A 20,233-nucleotide genomic window follows, 5' to 3' on the forward strand; every position below is an offset into this window, starting at 1 on the left:
GACAGTTTTGCTACTGAATGAATATGTTAGTTCAGTGGTGGATGCATAAGATATTTCTAAAACATCTAATTTTTGTCTTGCAACTCACAAGTGTTTTTTTTTGTGCTAATTGTGAAGTTCCCTTGCACTTTGCACTTTATTTTGCATTCGGACCCATGGTGGTTGAGGATACTTTGAACCATGTTAGAATCCATTTATTGTTAATTACTTCTGAAAGTAAAAGATACAAAAAGCATATAGAGGCAGACAACCAGTGTCATGCATCCAATTAACAACTTCAATGCTTAATTATTTGCAGGAGCACATGATGATGGTTGTATTGTAGAACAATGATCTTCACCAAGAGTCAGAAATTAGTGAGTGATGCCATGTGGTTGATCCAAAAGGATCATTAAACTTAATATGGACCACTATGGTCATTACAGAAATGACTGGATCGTGCCCAGGAGCGAGATTTGCCATATTAAGAAGCTGAATTATGTACCAAACTTCTAAATTATCTAATTGAGATGCATTTTTTTGTTTGAAATTGAATACCTTTTTCAAGTTCTATGATGAGGCAATACTTTATAAGGGTGTGGCCTACTGAGCAATCAAGATTAAATTCCTCCATTTGGGCCTCAAAATAGGCTGGTTAAGCAAAAATTTTCTTTTTAGGAAAAACTTGACTAAGTATATTCCCAATCTAAAAAGAATTAGGTGATGTGATTGAAGTCAAAAATGATGTAGAAGTTAAGATCTACCTTCTGTCAAATTTTAACTTTTTTATGACTATTTTGCTAGTCATGTCTATTTTGAGAAAATTATAACCTCTTTTAATTAGAAAAAGAATGCAACTTAAATTGCAAAGATGGACCTCATTAATACAAAAAGAGGCTTTGTAATTCAGTTTTATTATTCATTAAAGAAAGAAAAATGGACCTAGACCCTACTTTCACTAATTTTTCTATTTTCTAAATTTTTTTAGAAAGATTTGAGTTGAACAGGTTAAAGAAACTTTTTTTTCTCCTTTGATTGGATCAACGGAAGAGATGACAAATGTGCTTATACAAAATTGTCCCACAGGGAGGTGTCATGAGGATAGACTAAAAGATGTCTGAGCAATTGATAATCAATTGGAGTGATTCAAAACAGTAAACATGATTTAGTTTAGTTTTGGAGGTCACTTGCAGCCCCAAGAATTTTAGGCGAGGTTGATAGATAGCCGAGTCTTCAAGAAAGTATTTGCAAGAATGAAAATTCGGGGTCTTAGGCTGTCAGAATGAAACATAGATTCTGTACAAATATTTGAATATGTTTGTCCTCATGCATGCTCTGCTAATAAAGGAAGCTGATTCGGTGAATCTCACAAGTTGGGTTAAAGAAAGATCATAGAACAAGTTAATACATGATATGCTAATCATATGAAGGGAAAAAAAAATCATAGATTACTTATCTACTAATCATATGAAGAAAAGAAAATAACAGTATATCACCAACCAGAAAGACACAAATGGAAGAAAAACACAAATGCAACAGCCATATGACATCAAACAAAAATATGTCTGATATGAATATTTTCTAAGAATATAGCCTAATATATTTTAAACACTTCAAATAGGTTATCTTTTCAAAATGACTGGTACAGCTGAGAATGATGACTGCTCCCCGTCCTATCTGGTGGGCAATCTTTTTGCTTATGACTGGTCTCCAGTTTTAGAAACTGGATGCAAAATTTAGGTTATTAATCATGTCAATAATGAGGTGCAAAAAATAAAAGGCCAGTAACATAAGACGGAATTGTAGTTAATTCTACCCAAGCTAACATGATATGGTAGATGTTTGATTGCATCCGACTTTGTACAGACACTCAACAAAGTAGCATTTCACAGGAATGTTTTAGCTCCTCTCACAATCAGAAGCATCATAGTTGTACCAAGAAAACTATGCGAGGAATGGCAGCGAAAACCAGATGATTGAAGGATTGAGATAGCTATAATATTACAAATTAAGCAAAACATTTATGCTTCTAATTTGCATCTCAGACCAGCATAACTACCTCATGAGGTAATAGCTGATCATGAAGAAGATAGGCTATTTATTGTTCTCATGTAATTTAGTATGGACAAACAGAATGTCCTTAGCTATTTATGCTTCAAGTAAACCTACATACTTCCTCAACATTCACCATTTCTTCACAACCTTCAACTGAACTGCTCAAAGCAATACCTTCGGGCAGCCAAATTACTCACCATAATCTTCAAAAGCTGATCTTCATCAACGAATCCTTTTTTGTGAAAGCCATGAACTGGTGACATGCATTGAGCATTATCAGGTTTGATTCCTTGCTTTTGCATTTCATTGAGTAACTTCAATGCTTCAGAAAAATCACCCTTTCTGAAAAGGCCGCCTATCAGTGTGACATGCATGGCACTGCTCATTGGATGCCTTTTGCAATAATGGCATCCTGCAACTTGAATGCCTCAACTAAGTTTCCTTGTTTACACGGAGTGTCAATCATTACATCGTAAGTTGCTTCATCAGGCTTTATACCTTTATCCATCATCTCCTTGAACAATGCTGATGCCTCCGACATGTTTCCTGCTCTGCTGAGCCCTTCAATAAGTGATGTATAAGTTACTGCATTGGGCATGAGATTCCTTTCCTGCATCTCTGAGAATAGTTGGCATGCCTCCTTTATCTTTCCTGCCTTGTTGTGCCCATTAATCAAAGTTGTGTAGGTAACACTGTCAGGCAAAATCTGTTTGTCCACCATCACTTGCAGCAACTGAGTTGCTTCTTGCAGCTTCCCAATCTTGCAAAAGCCATCAATCAAAGTGTTAAAAGTGAGAACAGTTGCAAAGCCTTTCTGCAACATTTCATTAAACAATTCAACAGCTCTCTCAAAGTTCCCAACTTTGCAGCATCCACCAATAAGAGCAGTGTATGTAAACTTATCAGCCAAGATTCCCTTCGACAGCATTTCATCATATAGTCTAAATGCCTCAGACATTTCTCCTGCATTGCAGTTGCCATCGATCATTATAGTGTATGTCACACCATTTGGCACTAAACCCTTCTCTAAGATGCTACTGAAAAGCTTTGTGGCGCCCTTCAAATCGCCCGACTTGCAAATGCCGTCAATCAAAGCATTATAGGTAACAATATTTGGCTCTACACCTCGGCCACACATTTCATCATGGAGAAGTAAAGCCTGTTCTATGTCACCTATCTTACAGAGCCCAAACATAAGTGAGCTATAAGTGTACACATCAGGAACCAATCCTTTATCCTGAAGCATTGAAAAGATCTGGAAAGCCTCTTGCATCTTCCCGCTCTTTGAAAGGCTGTGAATAACCACACTGTATGTTTGCACGTCTGGTAGCACACCACTTTCTAACATGGAATGAAGTGTGGAGAAGACCTTTGCAACATCATTACCTTTGCAGTAGCCATCGATAAGGTTTGTATAAATGATATCATTGGGCTTTAAACCATGACTAAGCATCTCTTGGAAGTACTTCTCTGCCTCATGCATATTCCCAGACTTACAATAACCATGAATAAAGGCTCCATATGTGAATGTGTTAGCCAACAACCCTCTCCCAAGCATTTCAGCAAAATACCTCAATGCCTCTTCCATTTTTCCTGTCTTACATAGACCCATTATAAGGGAATTGTAACAAAATGCATCAGGGGAAATGTTTCTTTCAGTCATCTTATCTAAAGTCTCACATGCTTCTATAATTTTACCTTCCCTGCAGTGACCTGAAATGAGAGCAGCATAAATGACTGCATTTGGCTTCAAGCCCCTTGCAACCATTTCCTCCAACAAACCATCAGCCTGCCTTGACTCTCCACAATGGCACAACCCATTAATAATCACACTGTAAGTGTACAAATTAGGTGACACATCCTTACTCTTCATCTCATCAAGCAATCGAAAAGCCCCTTGCAAATCCTGTTCTCGGATGTGCCCCTCGATGACCACATTATAAGTCATTGCATCTGGCTTCCAACCAGTTCGAATCATCTCCCTCAAGAGCTCGTGTGCCTTATCCATTTTACCCATTTTACACACTCCACGAATGAGATTGTTATAGGTGACCACATTCGGCTGCACTCCATTTGCCACCATCTCATCCCTTACTGCAAAGGCCTCATCGATGTTGCCATCTCTCATAAAGCCGTCAACCAAAGAAGTGTAAGAGATGATATCAGGCTTTATACCTATGCGTGATATTTCATCCAACAGTTGTCTTGCTTCCTTGGACTTGCGATTCTTGCACAAGCCATTGATAAGCGCACCGTAAGTATAACCATCAGCAACTAGACCTTTCCTCACCATATCCTCCTTCAACTCAAAAGCATCCCCGAGAGCTCCAACTCTACAGAACCCAGTTATCAATGTGTTATACGTCACGGCACTTGGACTGCAACCCTTCTCCTTCATCTCAAAGAAGGCCCGTTTCGCGGAATCGACATTGCCAACCTTAAAATAAGCGCTGATCAAAGTAGTATAAGTGTAAACATCGTGCCCCAATGGCACCTCCAGCATACAATCATACACCTTCCAGAACAAATCCATCCAATTGGCTCTTAAAAGATCCTTCAACAGTGCATTACAACACCTCAAACCAGGCAGAAAGCTGCCACCTTTCATCAATAAAACCACTTCGGCGGCCTCCTTCAGCATGCCCATTTTCTTATAAGTATCGACCAGCACGTCGAAGACCGCCGAATTGGATCCTTCCGTGCGGGCAAAGCCATCGGCGATAGAATCTAAAATGGAGGAAGCCGGGGAATTGGTCTTGATCATCCGCTCCAGAAGACCATTGGCGAGGGGGAAATGGCCGGAATTACAGAGTATAACGGCAAGAGTTGAGAAAGAATTCAAATTCTGAGGAGAAGCCATTTGGGATCCTGACCAGTAGAAGAAATCCAGGAGGCGTTTGGGGTCGAGCACCTTGCCGCGGCAGAGGACGTCGGAGACCGATGCCGGGGTCAGCCGGCGGGGGATCCCGGATGCGGCCATGGCGGGCTTCCAGTTGGCGGTGTGGCGGAGGAGATCGGAGATCTCCCGAGCGAGATCGTCGCCGGCATCTTGGAGGGTTTCCGAGCTATAGAAGAATAAGAGGAGGAGATGGGATGGGAGAGGGAGATCGAGAGAAGGGTTTCTTCCGGCCAGAGAGGGTCTGATCTCTCTCAGAAGAAGCAGAGGGGGTCTTCGAGGGATTGGAATCATAGCTTCGAAGCCGGGGCACCTCAGGGGCCGCGCTCGTGGCCGATCGGTTATTTCGTGTTCCCAGCGTCGTGAAGATGGCTCCGACGCCGTCAAAATCGTTATTAACGATTGTACCAATTATCACAATAACGCCCGTTATTTATCAGTGCCCTTTCTTTACCCAATTAAAACAATTTACAGTTACGACTGAGGTGATAGCCGAGTAGAAGCATGGCCTTACTTCTAACTAAGTAGTTTCGAGTTCGAAATGCACGGACGTTGATTAAATTATGGAGACCAAATGCTCCATGCTCGGACATGGGGTCTGAAAGGGCGTATCGCTCTGCTGGTAGCCTCGGTGATGCTAGGTGTGACGTACTCACACGTGGTATTCGTGCCGGAGCCCGAAGGGATAACCGAGCCAAGCCCACAGATGGGAAGGGTATGAGTAAAACCGGTCGGGGTGCAAAACATACGGTCATTTCTGCCCACATCGAACATTCTCCTGGTGGGGTGGGGGCTCAGTAGGGGCTGCTACGCGGGGGTGGGCTTGTCCCTTCCTCCCCCTTCTCCTTCTTTCCTAGCAAAAAAAAAAAAATTTACATTTACATATATATATATATATATATATATATATATATAAAGAAAGAGAGTGAACTTCGCTATACTGCAATCCTTCTTCATTCAGATTCAGTTGGACTGGATCGTTGAATGTGATCTATTACTTTTAAAATATTTATATGCTAAAAATGATGTGATTTGCATATTCCTAATCTATATATAAATGATCAAAATAATATATATAATTTAGTGTAATTTATAATGTCCATTTTTAGACTACTTGATGCATACGCTAAGTATATTCAAATTATATGATTTTTGGTATATAAGTAATTTAGAGGTAGTAAATCACACCGACGATTCGGATCATCGATGTAGAATCCCCATCGTTTAATCAAGATTTGAATGGATCTCCACTTGAGTGTAGCTCAATCTGGCTATATATATATATATATATATATATATATATATATATATATATGTTATGCACAGAATCTAGATATTATGTTTGGATGACAATTTATTATTTCATCGTATCATTATATGCATATTTCTATGTGCAAAGAAAGCTTGCTTTTGCTTCTTTTTCCTCTCTCTTTCTCTCTCACTTTTTGTATCTTTACCTATATCTACAAGACTCGGAGATTCGGATGAATCCATATTGGCTTGAAAAAGGTCGGTTTAGGCCCATTAAATCAATTTATGTGATTTGGTCACAAAATAACCTCTATTTCTTGGTAAGTATGCTTGCAAAACTTGTTGCCATTTTTTCATATAACATTCAACTCTATAAAGCTGTAAATAAATGGCAATATCACCTCCTAGATTTTACTTTCTGTTAATCCTGCCACAATATACAACAATTTAATTGAGTCACAATCAATGCCTAGATTCCATCAAACAAGTACTCAAAGCATGTACACAATTTATAATTAGATTTGATTTTTTTCGATTAATAATTAAATTTTTGTATGGTACTCTTGCCAACCAGAGAGGAGGATCTTGCCTTACCATCACCTATAAAATTACCATAAAAGATAGGCTAGGTCCAAGTTAGGTCATGCTGGCTAGAGACCCTGAAGAATTTGCTCAAAATGAGAGACTAAAACTGATAGGATGTCTTGCCTCCTTTGCTCCAAACGCCACATGCTCGTTGCTAAAATCTAATTATTGTTATTCTAAAAGTCCAATAACATTAGAATTCATTCTTCTTTGGGATTCTAGCATATTTTAAATATTTTTAAGATTTAAAAAAGAAATCTAGTTAAAGTTTTTTAGGGTTCTTTTGAAATTAAAAATTAAGAAGCTAAGCCACTTTTTAAAGTTAAGAATAACGAATAATTAGGTCAATAACACAAATATAACACCATTATTTGGTCACATCATTGGAAATGAAATAAAAATGTAATTTCACTATCAAATGTTAAAAGGTTTATAAAGAACGTAATGTCAGGTATAGAATTCCTAACTAGATAATATGATAATAATTATTTATCTGCTTTCAAATTGAATTCATTATTTCTCTGATTTTCTAGTAGCTTTTGTATAGTATTGAGATGTATACTATCCATAATCTATATGAGAGTCTTTGATTATTCGTAATGTCAGGTACCAAACCAAATCGGCCCTTACATTGTCATACGCCCCCTCGGCAAATGGAACATATATCACATAAAAAACTTTCGAAAGCTCCCTTTTATAAGGTTGCCCTCTAGTTCTTGTGACGCCTACGGCCGGTTACAAAGCTGTTATATTTTTAACTTTCACTTGAGCAAATGATCAAGAACTAATGTCGGCAATAATTTTCCAACTTCACCGGCGATCCTTTGTGACTCATGATTGATAATCTCAAATTTCGATCATATATTGACTAAAATATCCCTTAATAGTTCAGTATACTGCGGCCTTATTGGCATAACTTTTGCTATGCTTGGTTAGTGGAATCTTTGGGTTCTATTATATCTTCTTCAACAGTTACATCTTGATGAGCCAAAGCCTCCAATTTAGGTTCTTCACAAACCCTAATACTTTCTTACACTAGTTGATAAGCCAATTTGTCCACCATAAGAATAAGTTCAACCATCTTCACCATGAACGCGATGTAGTATTATGTGGCTTAGTACTCCTATATGGTGGCTAATAAGCCAATTCGTCCATCACAAAAATGGATTTGGCCATCTTTACCATGGAACTCATCATACTTACTGTGGTTTAGTATCTCATATGCTGCTGATAAGCTGATTCATCCATCACAAGGATGAGTTTAGCTGTCTTCACCATAGGACATGTTGGAACATACTGTGGCTTTACGTATCAACTTTCAACCATGAAGACAAGTTTTTCAAACCATTTCGCTACCAAAATAGAAGATATTGCATACAGCTCTAAAAGTGGTCTTAATATAATGGTCATTTTCTCTACAGGTGCTTCCTTAACTTTCTTTAACAATAACATGATGGAAACTACACAATGTCCCACCAGACATACCACAAGGCTTGTTGGTGCTCTTTCCGTCCCATCCAAAAGTGCTATGGGGCCCATGAGCAGAGTTCCATCCTGATGCAATAGAGTAGAGTGGTGACAAGTCAGATGGTATGGGTTGATTTGCACGAGCATGCCACCAACATCAGATCAGTCAGAAAGTGGTCCAAGGGAGGATAGACAGTAGCGTCGGTTTGAGTGCTTTGACTTTTACAAACTTTCGTTATCGTCACACCATCGTTCGCTGGATAAAAGATATAGGGATAGGCTATAGTAAAAAGGTATAGCGTTAGATTGTAGTAGAAGGGTGTAGTGCAGGGCTATGGAAGATATAGCACTAGGTTACTAGAAAAATCTATTACGTCTGCTTCTAGGGTAAATAATAGAGTAAAATTAAGATAAGATAGGGATGTATTAGGTTTACTTTTAAAAGGTTTTACAAAGTGCAATTTTTACTTATTTATGCTAACATATATTAAGTGCACATAAGATGATTGCTCCCACATATGGCCCTCCTCTTAGTAGTTCTGATAATCGATGCTAGTTATCCTCCACTATGCATGCTTGTCAGTATGATTGTTTTGCAACTATCAGGGCAATAATCATATCCTTTCAATCTAGGTTACAGTTATGTATTTGAGATTATCTCGAAGACCGCTTCAATCATTTTGGTGTATTTTCATGTATTGCAGTTGATCATAACTAAGTTCTAGATATTCAGCTTGCTTTTAGATAAACTCTTCCCCCAGTCCAACAAGAGCCATGTGATTTTTATCTACTCTAGTTTCATCAAACCTAATCCATGCGGCAGTTATTCTTGGTTGTCAGTTGCATTGTTGAGATAGGTGTAAATATATAGTATAATAAAATATGATGCAATATTTTATAGAATAATAATATGATATGATATGATATAGTAACATACTAATATATATTCAAAAATTATAATAATATTATAATATAATATAATAGTATATTGTATAGTATAATAATATAACATGTTATAATATAATATAATATATCATGGGCATTTTAGTTATCACGAAATTTTTATGAAACTAGAAACGACTTTTTCCGATATTAGCCAAATAGAGCTTTTAGGAAAAAAACTCCAAAATGTAATTTTTTTTCCAAATAAATATTTTTTATTTTTTGGAAAACTGAAAGCATTTTTTTCTAATCATATTTTACTATATCATTTGAAAATATTTTTTGCGCTTTAAAAAAAGTACTTTCTGACTCTCTAAAAATATTTTCAAACGAGCTTTAATCATTATGCTTGACGGAGGAATGCAACCAAGAACTACCATTTTAAGATTGCTAAAAGAAATTGATGATCTGAAAAATGGATAGAGTGTATAGATTGGTCCACTGCGAGGACACCTTTTCTTTTCCTTCACGGAGACCTTGGATGCATTGGTCAGCATGAAGGCATGGCTTTGTGCTTGCAACTTACTTGACAAGATATAAATGAACGGGGGAGCTTCCGTGATCCATCGTTGTCATCTGGGCTGCATGCAATTAACAAATGTTGACTGGTACTAAACGCGCAGAGTTGATAGTGACGCTAAAATTAGTCTATGAACCATTAAGATCAGATTCATTGCATCAAATGGGCTTTTTCTTTTGACCATGTTGATATGCTTTAGTTTTTGTCCTTTTTCTTTTGGGGTGCGTGTGGCAAGCCTTATCCGGACCAAACGTGCAAGTTATTTGGTTCTTTTCCTTAGAAATCTTAGTTAGTCTAATAACCATTTCAACATATTATATTATTATAACACAAACACATTTTCTATCAAAGATACACACTTAGATGTCACTCCTTTCTCTCTCTATATATAAATACACATATGTATATAAATACACACACATATATATATTATTCTTGTGCCTTTCTGGAATTTGTAACATCTTAAATATGTATTTCCTTAGTAAAATCATTGCCCATAATTGCAAATGCATGAGACTGTTCATTTTATTTTGATGTATGTTTAAATTTACATTCATGCAATGTATTTTTTCTCAAAATACACACCGCATATTTAAGCAAACTCTCTTCCAATATATATTTGGTCATTGTCTAGTCTCTAAAAAGAGTGCGTCTAAAAAAGTCTCTAAGTGATGTTTGAGTAAGGGATAAAAAAAGACCAATGAAAAAGAGTGCGCACCTAACAAAATTAAAGTGTTCTTCACAAGTTCAAGAACCAAATACTGTGTTCTTAATGCCAACTGTTAGATGATGGTTTTTAGAAATTACCAATAATTGCATAAAATAATAAATTTAAAGTTTAATAGCAAAAAAAATAAAATAAATAAAAAGAAAGGCATACGATAAGTGCATAAAATAATAATTTCAAAGTTTAATAATAAAAAGATTTCAAAAATTAATAGAAAGAAGACATGTGAAGATATTGTCCAAAGAATGAATTTTAGCCCTTCGTATAGACTCATAGTGAGATCATCTCCAAGGTACAATGAATCTATCTTAGCCCAAAGCCTCCTATCAGAAGTACGAGCGTGTGGAGGTTGGACCCAATGAGCTTCTTCAATTGCAGCAGAAGAAGAGCGAGAAAGATCTAAAAAAAATTGAAAATGAGAAATAAAATTGATCGAAATATTTGAATAGGGAAAAGAAAGCCTGACCATGCCATATTCATACATATAGCCTAGCTAAGCAAGCATGCATAGGGTCACTAGCCCATCATTTCTAAAGTTTAACCGGACCTTAAACAACCGAAGATCAATAAATACAAATATACTTGTAGTTAAATATTTAATGTAGGACGACTATAACCGGTTTTTTTTTAAAATTTAAACTATTTTCATAATGAAAACAATTAAAGCTTTCATTTAAAAAGTTTAAACTTCTTAGAAAAAAATTAAAATTTTCATTATCAATGCGTATAGGGAAGCGAAGGCTAACATATATAACCTATTGTCACAATAATAAGACTTGGAACAACAAATCAACCTTTTTATTTGGAAGAGACTGCACACAGAGAGAGTAAGAGACGTGCAATAAGTTAGAGAGCAAATGTCAATGCCCAATGGTTTCCTTTTTTTTTTAAGGGGAAAAAAAACATCAAACTCATCTTACTCCTCTTTACATATTTTTAACATTGAGGAAGATGAGTGTGCAATGCCACCAAGGTGGTAGCCTAGTGGTACTGGGCAGAAATTCTAACCTTAAGGTCCCAAGTTCGAATCGCTGCGGCGACGATTAAATTGTGGACCGGAGCTCACTACTTTGGCCACTGCTTGGACTTGAGGTATAGGACCGCTCTTGAACCGCTAGTAGCCGGGGTGGTGCCGGGTGTGACGTACTCACACTTGGGACTCGAGCCAGAGCCTAGAGGGGTAGCTGAGCCGGGCCCATGGGTGGGAAGGGTATGAGTAAAACCGGTCAGGGTGCCCAACACACGGCCATTTCTGCCCGCATCGAACATTCTCCTGGCGGGGCGGGGGCCCAGTGGGGGCTGCTACGCGGGGTTGGGCTTGTCCCTTCCTCCCCCTACCCCTTTTCTTTAGCAAAAAAAAAAAAAAAAAAAAAAAAAAAAAAAGAAAGAAAGAAAGATGAGTGTGCAATAAAAAAATGGGAGCCACTTGGGGTTTACAACCTTTGGATAATTATTATGTTATAATTATTATTATCATCACCAGTACAATGCGCCGCCTGCCTGCTCCCTCCCCAATGGACTAGAAAGAAAAAAACGCGAAGTCCGGTCTAAAAGTCCGGTCGGTCGACCACTGGCCGATCCGAATCGCCCGGTCTAGAAGCCAAAAAACCGAACCGCATTCGAGGCGGCCGCCAGAAACCTTTCGACTCCTGGTTCGGGGCTTCTGGGTTCCCCTGACCCCGCAGTCTACCACTGTCCGAAAAGTCGTTAACATTTGGTCCCTCCCCGCGTCTCGTCTCCTCGCTCGCTTTCTCTCGGTCTTGCTCGGAAGAAAGGGGTATGAGAGAGAGAGAGATCCGGAGGCTTCGAAGGAGATATCGGAGCGATATCTAGGGTTTCGGGGGAGTTCCGGCGACAAATATTTGAATTAGGGATTGCTCTCTTCTCTGATCTCGTCGGATTAGAGGTTCGGGAGGCGATTGACCGTTGGAAACGATCGATTTTGGGGCGTGGATGATAGATCTCCTGTGGGGGCCGTGATATGGCGTCGTCGGAGGTGACAACGAGGGAAAACGGCGGTAATGGGAGGGGGGAAAGCTTCTCCTCCGTATGCAGCGAGTCTGGCGCCGACGCCGCGAGGACCCCGGCCTCCGCCGCTCCCAGGAGAGGTAGAGCTCTGCAGCAGGCGGAGATGGGTATCCGGTTTCTCTTCTTGTAGGGATTTTTGCTTGTGGATTCGTTTGATTCTTATTCTTCTCTGTTTCAGACGCGGAGGAAGCGCTTTATACAGAGCTCTGGTTTGCGTGCGCTGGGCCTCTGGCGACGATCCCTCGCAATGGGGAGAGGGTCTTCTACTTTCCTCAAGGTCATATAGAGCAGGTAACTCCGTTTCCTCTCCAATTTCTTTCATTTCTTTAGTTAAAGTCTCGAATTTTAGGGTTTCGCTTCTTATCCTCTAAGAATTCCTGTGATTCGATTTGCGTGGATTTGTCTCCTTCTACTCTAAATTCGAAGTATTATTTTATGTGGGGATTCAGGTGGTGGCTTCTACAAATCAGTTGGCCGACAAGCAGGTGAAAATATATGACCTGCCATCCAAAATCCTTTGCCGAGTGATAAACGTCCAGCTGAAGGCACGCTTTTTACATCCCTCTTTTTTGTAAAAGAATTAGGGTTTCTCGGGTATTTCTTGTCGCTCCTTTGATGAACTATCTCTATTGTGTTGGACAGGCCGAGCAGGAGACGGATGAGGTCTTTGCTCAGGTGACGCTGCTCCCCGAGGCAAATGTAAGAGTTTGACATCTTGATGCTTTGATACTTCTTTTTTCTTTTGTGTTTTTTTTGTGTTTTTTTGGTAGGATCTGGAATTACGGAAAGAGAGTACTTTTGAATTTTTTTTGGTATTATATGTCGTTTTTCTCAGCAAGATGAGAACGCTTTGGAGAAGGAGAATTTGCCGTCTCCACCACCAAGGCCTCATGTGCACTCTTTCTGCAAGACTTTGACAGCATCTGACACAAGCACCCACGGTGGGTTCTCTGTGTTAAGGAGGCACGCCGACGAATGCCTCCCTCCATTGGTGGGGTTATGAAACCTTTGCTGAAGTCATCTACTTTTGTTGTTTCCTGAGTAAGTCGCTTCTTTTTGTTAGGTATTTGGGAAGGTTGTTTCATTTGTCGTGTTCTTTGTCTGTTTTCATTAGGATATGCGTTTGCAACCTCCAACACAGGAGCTGGTGGCGAAGGATTTGCATGGGGTTGAATGGCGATTCCGCCACATCTTTCGTGGTAATTACTGTTGTCACTACATCATTAAAATTTTGGCTATATAATGCATGGGAGTGTCTCAGAAACTACCTTTTAATGAAGGGGGTGCTTCAGAATAGAATATACGTGTTACCAATGCTTTTCTAGAGATTTTTTTCCAACATTTCAGGGATCAACCATTGTCTAGGTGTGGTGGCCTGTGTATGATATCTGAGATAGGACACCTATGAGATTCATGTAGGAATATTTCTTTTGTTGAAAAGTTAAGAGTCGAGACACTATAGCAATTTTATGGTAACACGTTTATGGTAACAATAAGGATGCCCACTGTTTGAGTGCTGGCTTTGCATGGGCTAATAAATGGCTGAGTTGAGCTGTGTGATGTAAGGAGAGCCTTGTCATGTTCCTTGTTGTTAAAACTGGCATGTTGTTATGGATTTTATCTGTTAGTTGCATTTTTTTCACTTAATCATGACTGAGGTAGGTGCATATAACGTCAGGTCAACCAAGGAGACATCTGCTTCAGAGCGGATGGAGTGGCTTTGTTAGTTCTAAAAGGCTTGTTGCTGGGGATGCTTTTATCTTTCTAAGGTATGCTATCCTTCTCTCCTGTGAATGTCCAACATCTTATTACTGAATTGGTACTGAATTGTTTGCATGGCTCATAGAGGAGAACATGGTGAACTACGTGTTGGAGTGAGACGGGCTATGAGACAACAAACAAATGTTCCATCATCAGTCATATCTAGCCATAGTATGCACCTTGGTGTCCTTGCAACAGCATGGCATGCTGTAACGACTGGAACCATCTTCACTGTTTATTACAAACCAAGGTGTGATCTGCATGCTTCAATTGCCTTGTATGTTATGTTGCTTATGATATGGAAAACAAACAGTATATTTGAATGACAAAATGGGCTTTAGTAATGGTTGTAATTTATATGTATCTAAATTATTCTAAAACTATCCTTCTCATTGTTATCATTGGGATCAACTGATGATTGAATCCAACAAAACAGGACAAGTCCATCTGAGTTCATTGTTCCTTACGATCGATACATGGAATCTCTCAAGAACAACTACTCTATCGGGATGAGATTCAAGATGAGGTTTGAAGGTGAAGAGGCCCCAGAGCAGAGGTATCATTACTTTTTTGTACCATGGCAGTTGATGCTGGCGAGCTAATGATATATCTTTGAAGTTAATGCACCCATCAAACATTTATTTCTTAGCTAATTTCTACAATTCTGCCTGACAGGTTTCCCGGCACCATAGTTGGCATAGGAGATGGGGACTCCAGCAGCTGGCCTGGATCAAAATGGAGATGCCTCCAGGTAATATAAAAAAATCATATTCTTCTTATCTCAGAATTCTTAAGCACATTAATATGGATATTTTTGTTTGGAATTTAAGGTGCGGTGGGATGAGACATCATCCATTCCTCGTCCGGAGAGAGTTTCTCCTTGGAACCTAGAACCTGCTCTGACTCCTCCATTGAACCCCCTTCCAACACCAAAGACTAAAAGGCCTCGACCAAATGCCATGCCCTCCTCCCCTGATTCATCTGTTCTTACAAAAGAAGGTAACAACATGATTATTGAATCTTAAGAAATGAATAGTAACAACTGATTCCGAGATGATTATTCTATCATCTTATTATTGATATAGCATTTTTTCATACTAACTTTTTTAGGTGCAATCAAAATCACTGCGGACCCTTCCCAAGTTCATGGAGTTCCAAGGATTCTGCAAGGCCAAGAAAAGATGGCCTTGAGAGACAATTTAAGTGACAATAATGATTCAGACACTGTTCAGAAGCCCCTCACATGGCCATCATCTCTTGATGAAGACAAAAATGATGTTTCTTCTCAGAGAATGTTGGGTTCAGGCAACTGGATGCAAATGAGTGGGCATGAACCTACCTACAAGGACATGCGATCAGGGTTTCGACCTTTCAGTGACATGCGTGGGTTTGCTAAACCATCTTTTGAACAAATTTCAACTCATACAGATCCTTTGAAGAACCATTTTCAAGACCAGGGAGGCAATCTTAACTTGCTTTTGGACCCATTTTCTTTGATACCTTCAAAGCCTACCTTCAATATGGAGTCAGCATTCAAGATGCCAACACATGCTGGTGAGCTACCTTATCAGAAAGCTGAAAATGCTACATATGGTGGGTTGGAAGATTTTTCTCTAGTGCAAGGTCATATGATTGAGCAAAATCCTCCAAATTGGCAAGTACATCTACAGTCAACTTTTCAAAACGAAAACTTTGCACATAAGAGGGCGAGAAAACCTCAACCTTTGGAAGCAGCCCAGAATGAGATAACAAGATCTAAAGAAAGTGGCAACTGCAAGCTCTTTGGTTTTCATCTCAACAGCAATCCCACTCCATCTGACCATGTAATGAAATCTGAACATTCCATGCCTCAGATGAAATCTGACCATATAATGAAATCTGAACATTTAATGCCTCAGACAAATGCCACCAATGACTTTGTGTCACATACTCAACCTACAGTAGCACAAGATGAGTTACGGATCTTTGAAGTTGATCATCACTCTAAGTTGCCCCAAGGTACAAAATCAGTCACCACTGCTCCAGCAGCAACTGAGCATGTGATGCATCATCAGCATTGCCCAGAGACTGCTAAGGAAGTTCAGGGCAAGCTTCAAGGTGGCTCGAGTAGGAGCTGCAGAAAGGTTCTCTCTTTTTATTTACGCCTTATTCGTACGAATGCATGCATCATCATTTTCTTAATATATGTTATATTATATTATATTTGCAAACATTTGTTTCGCTGATGTGCTTCTTGGTGTTAGTCTTGTAATGAATGACAGACAACTTTGGTGACAGACTGTTGCTAAAATGTGGATATACATTTTTATGTAAATGTACAACCTGTGAAATGATGATTATTATGCTTTCTTTCTACTCAATTAGAACACTCCTTTTTCTTTTCTTACAAAAAAATTCCCACTTTCTTCACTTTTCTTTAGTTCTTTTTGTGTCATTTGCTATGTTCTTTTCTTTTATTATTTGTTATAACCTATTTATCAATATAATTTTGCCAATTGTCTGCACCTCATCCTTTGATTTAGCATTTAAAAAAGCATCAAGGATCTGTCAAAATTTGAGAAATGTAGCTCTTGATATCGTAGGAGCCATAATGTTTCCCTTCTTATTTTGTGCCAGTCTAAGAATGTCGGTTAAACAAATACAGTGGCAATTGATTATTTATTCCAGGTTCACAAACAAGGAATTGCGCTTGGAAGATCTGTGGACCTTACAAAGTTCAATGGCTATGATGAACTGATTGCGGAGTTAGATCAGATGTTTGAATTTGACGGCGAATTGATGGCTCCAAACAATAATTGGCTTATTGTATATACTGATAATGAGGGTGATATGATGCTTGTTGGAGATGACCCTTGGCTGTAAGCATCCTTCCTGTTTCACGTTTGTATTTATATCACTTGCCATGATCACATTTAATAAGTCACATGAAGACTTGTGCATGCATGTACATAATGCTAACTGGAGTTGTTCTTGCATAAGCAGAGAATTCTGTAGTATGGTCTGCAAGATTTATATATACACAAGAGAGGAGGTGCAGAAGATGAAACCAGGAACCCTGAACCCTAGATTTGAAGGGATACCTATAAGAGGAAACACAGCTGCAAAAGAAAGAAAAGTCCCTTTGCGTACATCAACAGCTAACCCAGAGAACTGATACAGGTACCTCCTAGAATTGGTAAGGTGAGTGGCATCTTTTTCCTTTTTCGTTTTCTTTTTTCATCTTTTATACTGTTCATCTTGTCCATTTCCTTTGATATAATATAGAATGTTTAGTGGTGATTAGATCATTCTGAAAAAGATGCACGATGATTCTGTTGCGATGTTAAACTTTGGTATATTCATTATTTGTTATTAGAAAAATGCAATTTTTCCAGTTGCATATGTTTCAAATTATATTAGCTGAATTTGGCTGTTTCAAGATTCTGTTGTAAGTTTGTAGAATTAAAGCAAGTAATGAATTGGATACTGAGGTAGAGATGCTGTTGCCAGCAAGTTTTTTTTTTTTTTTTTTTTTTTGCATCCATTTTTTTCTTTAAATTCTTCTCAGAAGATTTTGTTCTTTACATACATCTAATATCTAAAATTTAATGTTAAACTGAAACTCCTGAATGCCACACTGTTCATGAGGCTCCATGTTAGTTATCTGTTTCCTTGCTGTTATACCTTCTGCCATCAAAAAATAAATATTCATCATTTAGTTCAGTTTTTCCCTGAGGGAGAGGATCAAAAGAAGTGCACCTCCCCAATTCGGACTTATCCATTAAATAATAATAATAATAATAAGATCTTTAATCAGATTGATGGATCACAGTTACGCATACTATCTTTTATATGCATTGCATGTGCCAAAGTCTAGGCTGATGATAATAATGGGCACATGGAGACCGATTTTCTGTTATTTGAATCTTTCCTTTAAGAAATCAAACAGAAAAGGACTCAGCTTTTCAATCTGTTTTGGCTTTTTGTAGGTTTTTGAAGCGGAGGTCAGGAAAAGAGAAGGATTCCTTGAAAGCTTTTTCTTTGGTGCGGTCTAGCCAAATTACTTTATGTCGTCAGTAAGCCCCGTCCCATTTTAGGCTAGAAGCCTTCTTTGTGTAATATAGTAGGAGCCTTCTTTATCTAATATAGTTTTTGGATGTGTTGTAATTTCCGCTCTTGAAGTTTGTCTATATGTTTTTTGCCTACATCGTGCTGTCCAAAAAGATAGAAGTGGCAGCCCTTCTTTCCTGATCCGCCATGTAGATATCTCCCTTCACTTGTCGCATTGTTGATTTTATGCTGTCAACCTAATGGTTTCTTTTCCTTAATTCAGACTGCAGAGCCCTTGTGGCAATCACCTTATGTAGCTCTTTCTTCTAACACTTTCCTTATGATTCAAAAATTTGGTAGTGATATAGAAGCACATATAGCTATTAGAAAACGTGTTATTTCGTTGTCTCTGGGTACATCTGCCTGTCATGGCCTCTATTCTGAATGTTGTTCCTTGTCTTCCTGGCCACAGAGCTTTGTTTGGCAGCAGAATGTGTTCTTGCTAAATTTGATTTTAGAACTTGCAGTGGGAAATAGTCAATGGAAGAGTATATGAACTGATTCGATATAAAAGATACACCATGCACCCACATTGTAACAGCCAAACACATTATCCTCTTGCTGTCATGTAGGTTTGGTGTTGTATGTTGGTTTCTAAGTTACACCGCAAGAATGGTGGTGGTGGGAACAAAGAATTTCGGCTTGGCAGAGCATGACCTGTGTTTGAGATTAAAGTCAAGATTTCTGATCAGTTTGGTTATGCTGGAAAAATTAACTTGGGCAAATCAAATCAGCAGGTGGATAGGTTGTAAACTGTTTTGACTTGGGAATGTATCAATGGAAACATATCAATCCTTAAACCCTTAACCTCCAAGTTGAGAGAGTGGTTCTAACCACCAAAAGTCGAGGAATCGGTGATAAGAAAGATGGTTCAAAGGTATACATGTGAAGTCCTCCAGGCTCATAAACTGCTAGTTTGGCAGCCTACCATTTGAACATAACATTTCCTATAGATGGATAGATAGATAGAAGAGGAATGGTTCATATTAAACAAATGTTATATTAACTAGAACTAGCTGGCATGGTACATTGAATAAGAGTTTTCATCTCCCTCGCCCCCCAACAGCACCACCTATCCATTAACTTTCTATAATAGAAATTTATTTATATTATTGGACAGATAAACTTCATCATTTAAATATTGTCTTATCACCTTCATCATCCTTTTCTAAGGCTCCACTGTGCAATCGTCAACTGGAATTTTTTAATAATTTATCATTAAGAACTTTTAGGATTATCAAATGTAGTTCTAGCCTACCATTTGAACATAACATTTCCTATAGATGGATAGATAGATAGAAGAGGAATGGTTCATATTAAACAAATGTTATATTAACTAGAACTAGCTGGCATGGTACATTGAATAAGAGTTTTCATCTCCCTCGCCCCCCAACAGCACCACCTATCCATTAACTTTCTATAATAGAAATTTATTTATATTATTGGACAGATAAACTTCATCATTTAAATATTGTCTTATCACCTTCATCATCCTTTTCTAAGGCTCCACTGTGCAATCGTCAACTGGAATTTTTTAATAATTTATCATTAAGAACTTTTAGGATTATCAAATGTAGTTCTTTATTGCTTCTTTCTGAAAGCTTGTCATAATGAACAAAAACTACGTCATTTATTGCTTTTTGCACTAAGCAAATTCAAATATTTGTATGTCTTTAGTTGAAGTCGCTCCAGATTTGCTAATAGCCAGTTGTAGCGCATGTTTTACTAAAATCTGATTGAAATCATTCTAAATTGAGGGCAATCGGTACTATATTTTCTCCACCATTTATTTATTTATAACATAATGATTATTGTGTTACCTTATAACTTTTATGGGCAAATAATCCAAATGTCATGAGCAGCTGCAAGTGGAAAGACTTACTGTTTGTTTCATTCTTTGTCCAAAGCTCTTAGATAGACATAATACTGAAAA

The 20,233-nt window shown here is 38.2% G+C and overlaps 2 protein-coding genes across 5 annotated transcripts; one reads left to right on the forward strand and one right to left on the reverse strand.

Annotated features, from left to right (window-relative positions):
• Positions 1–1,952: 1,952 nt before the first annotated feature.
• LOC103707812 (pentatricopeptide repeat-containing protein At5g61990, mitochondrial-like) lies at positions 1,953–5,318 on the reverse strand. Its single transcript, XM_008792472.4, is given in 2 exon segments — positions 1,953–2,416; positions 2,419–5,318. Coding segments are annotated over 2 exon segments (3,039 nt in total). The 5' UTR covers positions 5,225–5,318; the 3' UTR covers positions 1,953–2,183.
• A 6,811-nt stretch (positions 5,319–12,129) lies between these two features.
• Positions 12,130–18,631, forward strand: LOC103707813 (auxin response factor 2A-like). 4 transcript variants are annotated; one of them, XM_008792477.4, is made up of 16 exons: positions 12,130–12,530; positions 12,629–12,741; positions 12,900–12,995; positions 13,093–13,149; positions 13,286–13,441; positions 13,565–13,649; positions 14,129–14,219; positions 14,297–14,461; positions 14,648–14,767; positions 14,887–14,962; positions 15,042–15,210; positions 15,322–16,034; positions 16,110–16,334; positions 16,879–17,069; positions 17,194–17,391; positions 18,180–18,631. In XM_008792477.4, exons 1-15 carry the CDS (start codon positions 12,404–12,406, stop codon positions 17,363–17,365), a joined length of 2,556 nt encoding a protein of 851 aa, XP_008790699.2. In that variant the 5' UTR covers positions 12,130–12,403; the 3' UTR covers positions 17,366–17,391; positions 18,180–18,631. The 4 variants fall into 4 exon arrangements, with proteins under 4 accessions (XP_008790699.2, XP_008790697.2, XP_008790698.2 ...); XM_008792475.4 differs by having other exon boundaries at positions 15,322–16,334; positions 17,194–17,386; XM_008792476.4 differs by having other exon boundaries at positions 15,322–16,334; positions 17,194–17,370.
• The last annotated feature ends 1,602 nt before the right edge of the window (positions 18,632–20,233 follow it).

The sequence above is a fragment of the Phoenix dactylifera genome, chromosome 7 (assembly GCF_009389715.1).
Source record: "Phoenix dactylifera cultivar Barhee BC4 chromosome 7, palm_55x_up_171113_PBpolish2nd_filt_p, whole genome shotgun sequence".
Taxonomy (NCBI): Eukaryota; Viridiplantae; Streptophyta; class Magnoliopsida; order Arecales; family Arecaceae; genus Phoenix; species Phoenix dactylifera.